Source organism: Saccoglossus kowalevskii, chromosome 19, assembly GCF_978046115.1.
Source record: "Saccoglossus kowalevskii chromosome 19, keSacKowa6.1, whole genome shotgun sequence".
Lineage (NCBI taxonomy): Eukaryota > Metazoa > Hemichordata > Enteropneusta > Harrimaniidae > Saccoglossus > Saccoglossus kowalevskii.
In genome coordinates, this window is record NC_140659.1 from 6049094 (window position 1) to 6058910 (window position 9817).

Sequence of the window (9817 nt, forward strand, 5' to 3'; positions counted from 1 at the left end):
ACATTCTTCAGCGCGTAAAACGTATCAAATATGAGCAAATGTGCGCAGACGATAACATCAATTCCAACCTGACTACGTTACTTCGCTTACACTTTTCTACGATTCGTTGTGAATTCCAGGGAATGGTATTGGCTGGTAAAAAGTTATAAATACATCTGTCGCTATTCTATTTTTATTTTACTTATATGTGTACCTCAATCGAACGTGCCGGTCTTCATGAATAATTAATCACATGACATAATGCATAGTGTCGTAATTCGTGACCTACGCTCTTCATTGAAATTGTGCTATAATATCACAGGGATCCAGGAACTATAGTAATAGTAATACAAATAAACAATAATAAAAGAAAATATACATTACAGTGATAAATAAAACTATCGTCACTCGCTAGCCGAAGCCTCGTGTAAAGCGGGGTTCTAGTGTAAACAAAGATACATCATTAACAAATCCACACATCTTTCTCTGACTTACAGTTCCAAATTACGGGCTAGATTGTGCTTATGGTATTATTTCTTCTTTCACATGAACAGTAAAATAATTGTGTGTTTTTTAGTAGACATGATTGCATCGTTAATCACAAAGGGTCGAATAAACAATCTCACAATCAATAGTAAGAATAACGGTTATCATAAAAACGTTGCGATCTTTAACGATTTTTTTTTGATTTTTTTGTAAAATATTTACTTTCAGCAGAATATCAAATGATTTGGGTTGTGATGCATATTATTGTAAACTGTGAAATGAAATGTTACGAAACTTGTCTTAGATAATAATAAAAAAACAACAACGAAAGATGGGATGGATACATGTTTCTGACCAACGATAGAGGGTGCACTGCTCCAGATGGTTTTCCAATTTTCTGGTCAAGTATTCAGTACGCCATATAAATATACCTTTCTGATAAGTGGCGCCCTCTAGCGAGAAAGTGATTTCGTGTCACCAAATGATGTGGATGGATATAAGCAATGCCGTTGAAATAAACAACAGTGTTTGGTTTCGCTAGAGGGCGCTACTTTATTATTTCCAACAATATAGCAATCGGTAATTACAGTAGTAAAAATAAATTCTTGCAAAAAATAAACTCACAAAAATACAGACAAACTAGTGATTAAAATGTAAAATTTATTAAAATAATACACAAATATTACAAGTCAATGCCATGTGTTTTGTTCAGTCGCTTTTGATGATACCAGCCTACAAGACACAGTAATATAAGTTATTTTGAAAACAACAAACAAACAAACAAACAAACAAACAAGACAGAGGTACAGTAATTTCACTGATTAGCTATCAAAAGTAGTTTGAATAATTCTTACCATTTAAGTCTTACTTGTATGTTAATATAACGCGAACTCCTTTACTACACTGGACCAAACACTTGTTCGATTACAATAGGAATCGGTTCTTAACTCTACTGGATCACGTATCGGTCTACTGGTACTATTTAAATAGTGGTGCTCTATTATAAAAGAATTCGCGTGTGATAGAACCACGAGCAGAACTTACAAATAAATATTTGTAACAGAATACAAATAGTAGTAACAATATCAGCTCTAAAGCACATATAACACATATAAAGCAATACGTGCACCTCCATATAAGATGGACATGTTGTTTGAGTAGACAACGCAATACACGAATACCCGGAAAAAAAACATTCAAGTTACTGGTCAACGAGCGCATCTCTAAAACTGTGCTCTTTGAAGTGAAACAAATTTAAAGAATGATATAATTCTCATAAAAAATAAAGGTACAATTGTTTTGACAAGTTTAAAATAGAAATCATAAGCATCCGTGCGCATCGACTTTTTGACAAGAAACATATTTTTTTCTGGGTATTACAATCATAACAAGTATGTATCTCTTTCTCTCATATTAAAGCGGGGGAGTTTTCACCTGCGCATGCGTAAGATGGCCATAGCGTGTCATTGTTTACAAACAAACGTTTTTAGCGTGTGTTGTTATCGTCGCTCGGGACTCAATTCCCGCGCGTGCGCAGGTGACGACCCTCCCGCTTTAAGTATATTACAACATGGAGGTTTGATTACAAGGAAACACTCAACATTACGGCTGGATGAATGGTACCTACTGTGCGATATGATATTTGAAACTGAACAAACGACGTCATGCAGCCACCAATGAAATGTGGCCAGACAAAACACTTGGCAACAATAATAGATTATTTCCAATGCCCTGGGAGATCTCGCGTGATTTCGAGCGTGCCACAGGTACGAAACAATTATGACCGCTTCTTTGAAATTAGAATTATGGTACTGAAACTTTGAAATAAAAATAATTTGTTATGCTGTGCTGGTGTTATTTACATGGTTACCCTATGCCCGTTGAACCTGGACTACTCGCATTCTTTTACTGGTCATTTTTCACACTTATTTGCCAGTTGAATCACATTAAAACATATGATATAAATCATGACACAATATTATTCCATGGTAGGAACGTTTACAAAATCAGTTCGTATTGATGTATTCATAATAGCTAACGGTAGATTGAAATATGGGCGAATCAAAATATCACAATGTATGACGTCAGCCAAACGACTTCTTCCCTTAATGGTAATACATGTATCATTAATGCAGGTTGCAGTGAAACCGAACATATGCGAATCTTAGTGAGTACACGAGCGAATCTACTCTCGGTGCAACAAATACATTCTTTTCTTCTTTATGAATATCTATAAATTTCGACGGCTTGTTGAATCCAATCAACCAATCAACGAGCGTGGCCCGCAACGATGACATTCGGATGTTATTCAATGGGCCAACAGAAACTTCTTTTTTTTAATTTAAATTGTGAAATATATAAATATTTATAAAGATAAAGAAATGCCTTTGTTGCCCGAGTGAATACAGTTGAACAGCGTGCGTAGACGAAATTCGAACAAACGATCAAATGAAACCCCAAAACGATCGCACGCGATGAATATCCCTGAAATGTAAACGTGTTCCTTTCCTTAGTCAAATTGCATCATGGGTAATCGAATATATATAATCTTGTTAAGTATATTACACATGATATAACTCTAAAATAAAAATAGAAGCAATGTTTCATGTTTAAGCACAACATCACAAAAAAATCACAAAATAAAAATTAACTAGTTTTTATCAAAATTATGAAATTATCGGAAATAGGAAAATACGTGTCACGGTGATATAATGCTGCTTGTATGCATGTGACGTCACTTAGCACCAGCGGATCATTTGGTCAGGCAAATTCAGCTTGTGGAGTCAGTATCGAGACGTGCGCGAGCGTTATTTTGTCAGCTAAGATGGTTGCCAATCAATGTGAACCTTTTTTATAGCAACACCACACCGTACATACAAAGAATATATATATAAAGAACGGAGCATGTCAAAGAAGTACCACAGAGGGCAGGCTTGTAGTAGCAACCACATTACCGGTTTACTATTATCCTCTGATCCGGTTCGTCAACTAAACTATCCCTGTATCATTGGTTATCATGGAGTTAATATCAGTAGTAAGGAACATGCGTATTAGTATTTACATGTAAGAGGATCGCAGACCGTAGTTGGCGCTTTACTGCCGATGTTAGATTGGCTTGCAAGGAAGATAAACGACATATCAGCGTGCATCACGAATGACTCCAAACCCATGCAATTGTAGTATGCAGTATTATACAAATTATAGAAGGAATTTAAGCTATAAAGCGGAAGAAAGCTACTAAACAAAGTGAATTAATGCAGCCATTTCAAGGCTAGAAAGAAGAAACTAAAATGGCTATCTTGACCGCTTGCGCAATGATAAGATTGTACAATTACGGACAATTCTAGCCAGCGGCAATCGTCAGAAAAGCTGCTTAAAGCGCATTGGAAGAGGTAAAGGCCATTCGTATTCATTTGGGATGAAACCACGAACGTTTGACTCGAGGAAGAATAGCATTGGAAACCATATTTTGGTCCATTTGTAGTGACGTCTCAGTGACGGACTGCTTGCCAAGGCATGGTAGTGCACGAACATACTGTAGGTAATGTAGAATCCGAGTATGACGTCAACAGTGTAATGACCATGTGACGCAAGAATACACAACATTCCCACGAATCCTAAGAGCCACGTGACGACATGTAAAGAATAATACTTCTTTGTCGAATCTGTGTGAAAAGTAAGACATTAAAAGAAAGTGTGTTTTATTTCGATTCTTAGTATTTCTTTAATTTATGCAATTCTGAGCAAAAATATTCTCTGTGTTGCCAACTCAGTATGTATGGGGCGATATGTTAGTATGTATACTATGCGCATGTCATTGCATTTATCGTTCACCATTCATTCTTCTAACGAAAGTCTATATTTAACCTTTCATCACGTTTTTTGATCACCTACGCTTGACACTCCCCTTCTATCGATTACCCATAATCTGTCCTTAACCTTTATATTGTTTACCCAGAATTACCCTTCATTTTTATAACGATCGTCCATATTTAACCCTTTGCCCTTTTATCAACCACCTACTTTCGACCCGTCACTCGCCTATCGATTACCACTAATTGACCATTCAGCCATATATCGCAATTACACTTCAATTACACGTCTATATTTAATCCCTCGATATATATATATATATCGATCACCTACATTCGACCCGTCATCCTCTTATCGATTACCTATAATTTTTCTTTCAACCTTGCATCGATCGCCTACTTTTGGCTCGTCAACCCCATATCGATCACCCATAATTACATAATTATTCTTCTGACGATTGCTCATATTTAACCCTTCACACTTTTATCGATCACCTACTTTGGAAAACAAACTTTTTGTAGTCACCTGTACTCACCCGTTCCCTCCGTGTGTTTTTTTACAACTCAGAGGATATTGTTTTAATTAAAAAAAATCACGAAAAAAGAAAAGAAAATGAATTTGTAACGTGACAGTTCTTGGCGCAAACACATCTATGTCGATACGTTAATTTGAAATGTGACACGTTCATTTGATAATAAATTAAAGCAACACACTCACATTCCGTAATAAATAGACACACGACTGTCAACATCATAGCGTGTCCACTAAATATGTAAGCTCCACAAAGCCTGCCACCTGTTGACGTCATGCCAAGTTTAATGAACGTTTGGAAGGCTATTTTCGCTCGTATCCAGTTTGTGCGGCCTTCCTGTCAATAAAAAAAAATAGATGTGTCCATCATTATTGTAATAAAAGATTACACGCATATGTCACTATGATAAAGAACGTTAAAATATGAGGACAGTGTACAATTTGTTTGAAATAAAATGTTACATCATTTTCTTTCTCTAGAAAGGATCCTGAGATAAAATGTCAAGACTGTGATAACAGACTATTATTTGCTTTTACAAGTCCTGGTAGTGTTAATTTTGCAGTAGTTTAAAACATTACTTGCCGATTCCCATACATTGAGTAAGTTCATTCTGAGCATAGAAACATATGAAAATCAGGTATGTTACATGTTTCAGTGTATAAACCAGTTGCATGTATGCCGATTTGTTACTTAAATGTTGTTAAAGTGGTTATTTCGCATTTGCAATCAAAACACAATATTTAAAACCATTGTAAAAGACACGACTTCAATGACCACCGAAATTAGGGCATCACGCACATACACGTTTTGATAGGTTGAAAATTTCTAGCTAAAGTTTAATTGATTCTATAATATCGTACATACCTCTTTAATACATGGGATCCCTTGTCCGCATTCCGGAAGTGACGTCACAAGGATGGTAGCATCTCGCAGCAAATACAAAGTACCTACCATGCAAAGAAATCGGCGAGTCACGATATATCTAAGAAAGGAAATAACCATGGTTACTAATAACATTAATATATAATCAATCAATTTACTAAGGTAAATTATTGAAGAATATTTGCAATACAATATATATATTTCTTGTGAAAATACCGTAATAACATGATAATTAGTACACTAATATATTTACGAGTTCAGTACATTGATGATACTATGCTTTTAAAATATTATAGGATGTATTCATTCCAAGATTCCCCAAGTATGAAACAATAATATAAATGTGAAATGATAACTTTGTCAGTACAGAATTAAGCCCATTGATTTTACAACATTTTTTGCTTTGAACGTTTCCATAGTAACATCCTGGATATGAAAGTGAGTTCTGTTTTAGACACCTTTCCATGGCAAATGAAAAGCCGTTCACAATATACTCATTGGCATTTAAATTGTGTCCACCTGTGTTTAAATTCGAAGAGAAGCTTTATTGAACCATCAAAGGATGAAGCACGGACGTCAAATTATCATTTAAATGGGGTGCTCTTTGGGTAGCCCGCACAAGCAATCTGTACAAATCATAATAGAGTCTGTGAATCGAGTCAGAGAGTGAGTATTTCGTAATGTTACTGATGCTTTATTGTCAGTCATTGGTTTCATCAATTCGCGAACATTTCCAAACACTTTTCTGTTCAATTCCAACGACGAATTAGAATTTATAATGTGAACTACATTACATTTATAAATATAAAATAAATATGTTGTTTGCTGCTAGCATAAATCTATTTAATATTTGCACAAATTTGTTTAGTGCTCGACAAAACCCATTATTTGTAAATGGATTTCATGCAATTACTGAGTAAATATTTGTTTATATATGTATATCATTAACATATATTCTTTGTGATATATATGTATACGTTTAAGTGGATTTCATGCAATTACTGAGTAAATATTTGTTTATATATGTATATCATTAACATATATTCTTTGTGATATATATGTATACGTTTAAGTGGATTTCAAGCGACATCCAGGATATAAATTTAAAATTGAGTTGGTTGATATTATAGTTTACTAAACGTAAACAGAAGCTATTTAAATTTTCAAACATGTTCTGACAAGAAACATGATATTAATTTGATTGATATAAATAAACAATGTGACGTCATGAAATTTAATACAAATTTAGCGATTTTAATGTTGATAATATAGCTTTTTTGTTCATATTAACATATGATGTTTTTGGAACAAACCAATGAATATATTTAATGAGTAAATCAAAATTGAATATATATGTATATATCAAAACACAAAAATATTTACAATATCCTTTTGAAGGTAAATACAACAAAATTATATTTTCAACAAATCCAGTTTAAATTTGGTTGTATAATAATAATAACACTACGATAAGTACTTTCCGTTTTAGACGTCGTGAAATTCTTTCGTTTTAACGAGAAAATAACGCCAAAAAGTGAAGATTATTTTTTATAAATTAAATTAAAACTAATTAATTAAAATCTACATATTTAACAGACGACGTCATCTAAAGCAAATAATAAGTTTGCTAGGCATGCGTATTTGCTTGAGATGACGTCGTCTGTTAAGTTGGCATATGTGTGGACTTTCTTTTCAAGATGGCCGTGATAAGGGTTTTGTTACCGATCGCCTGAGTGATATTTTTCAAGCCTGTAAACATGACCGATCGTATTTAACGAGGTAATGTCTGTGATCGATCGATTCTCCTGTTATTAATTTCCATTTGTAGCTAAATTTAAGGGATTAAAACATTGTGATTTGATAAAATGTACACAGTTTTCGAGTTGGTGTAAGAAAGTAATGGACGAAGCTTATATACGTATATAAACTCGTACTTCTATTAAAGTTATCAAATTACACATACAGACAACTGATTAAGAAACGTGACTAGCGCATGTGGTAAATATTGCCCCGAATCGCCCAGTTGTGGCGTCACAGCAGTCAAACGAAAACTGGGCAGGCGCCCGCGTCACCCGAGGCGACGGCGAGAACGCACCCCAACCAAAATATTGCCAAGCAGGTGTTCGATTTTCGAACCCGATGAAATCGTCCGCTTTGTTTATAGATTCTGCCTGTTTTCAAAGTGAGAAAATCATTTTTTACTTTCGGTTGCACAAACGGCGTGACAGTGGGACGATTTAGTCGTCAATACTACGAAGTGCTTTTGTTTATATTTCTTCGCCTGGAAATCGACAGGACGGTCAGCTTGATAACCGTTTTCACAACTGACAGTGCATTTATCATTATCAACTATCAATACAATATTTTAAAACTTGTTTACCAGGAAGAAGAAATCAGTGAGAGAGAACAAAAACACAACAAGAATACGTGTAGTAAAAGTCTTGTGAGTTTCACCACAAAATGGCGTTTGTGGTGGTAAAGATACTTCCGGCGTTATGGACGCAAAGGAGAGTGACTGCAATTCTTTCTGTATAAACGTGACCGTGAGTCCATTGAATATATTATTATTTTATACTCGCTATCCAAATAAAGAACCGTTTGCCTGAGATGTAGCGTAAATATGAACAGTGTAAATATGAACTTTAATAAATAATGAAAGGTCAGTCATACAGGCAAACTCAGTGTTTGCAGTGCCTGACGCGTTGCTGGGGAGGAAGGTCATAAGAAGTTAACATATTAACTATTAATAATATTAATGGAGGTGAACTCAATAATAAATACGTCGATTATGTGGTTTTATAAGAATTGTTTTTGCATAATACTGCCTGATAATATGGCATTTCGTCGTTTATCGAAGAAAGTGAAAATTCTTTTATGATTACCGAATTTCTAACTATATTAATGTATATGATATATGAAGGTTGGAGTCAAGGAGGATACGAGTATACGCATTTCATGTCTTTATTTGCCCAAGTGATTAATTTACGGAACTACGTATAAATCAAAGTGTGTTGACAAAACGGAGATATCGCCGGGTGTTACGTTATACTACGTTGCTGACGCCGTCCTATTTATTGTGTAGGGTAAGAATGTACAACACAATATGACTTGTCTGTTATCCTATTCGTTTGTGACTTTTGGCGATTTTAATAGATCACGGAGAAATCGGGTCTGAACAATTTGATGGTTTCAAATCACAAGTCCCCCAAATAACACAAACAAAATCCAAGACCCAAGTTGATAACTTTCCCAGTAACATGACTTGAATAACGTAAAAAATGTATACGCTGCCATGGTTACGTGTTATGAAAAATGTAAAAATGGCAAAATAAATGTGTATTTCACAAGCCGCCACCACGCAAAGAAATATATCATATTAGTAACTCACCTGTGTTTATGTAATACTGCTATGGTAATAAGCATACAAACAAGAAGAACCACAATTCCTTCCGATATTGTGCCTGCCCATGGCGTTATTGGAACATTATCTAAGATTAAATCAGGCAATGGTGGATGTACCTGGGCGTCTGGCATTCGGTCATGCACAACGGATTCAATAAATGTGGTACAGTAACTCGCAACAATAATGTAAATTAGGCTCATGACAGTTTTCCATCGTTCAGGTTCGAAACTAGTCCTAATTTTCCCCGGAATAGCGCCGTTGGCGGCCAACATCCCGTGGTTGCCAGGGGTGGGTTTCTCAAATGCAGTCATAGCGTCCACTGAACTTTCTACGTGTTGCATGGGTATCAGCAAAACAGTATCATCCCTGGCTATATTCTTGGTCCATCGATCCATCTTGTGTGTGCATGGTCCGTCCACCATGTTGTCTATTGTCTTCTTATATATATTTATATAATAGATATATAATAAGATATACTTGAGATAGCTACGTCATCACAGTCATATGCAATAAACCTACAATATAAATATAGTTAGAGGAGTTACATACACGAGTTGCATGTACTGGTGATAATATAACTTCTGTGTATCTATCCCATGGCAAATGGTGGCTTTCTGTTGAATCTTGACAAGAACTACACTATTTTTTAATGAAAAATACTTAATTTTCAGTATTAAGATATATCAATTAAATAACAGCTAGAATAATTGAGAACTATAAAC

General features: G+C 34.9%; 1 protein-coding gene across 1 annotated transcript; it reads right to left on the bottom strand.

Moving 5' to 3' along the window:
- Positions 1-3825: 3825 nt before the first annotated feature.
- Positions 3826-9517, bottom strand: LOC100376980 (sphingomyelin synthase-related protein 1-like). Its single transcript, XM_002737502.1, has 4 exons — positions 9081-9517; positions 5675-5792; positions 4996-5146; positions 3826-4130 (listed from the first exon to the last, which is right to left on the bottom strand). The coding sequence occupies exons 1-4, from the start codon at positions 9515-9517 to the stop codon at positions 3826-3828; spliced, it is 1011 nt and encodes a 336-aa protein (XP_002737548.1).
- Between the last annotated feature and the right edge of the window lie 300 nt (positions 9518-9817).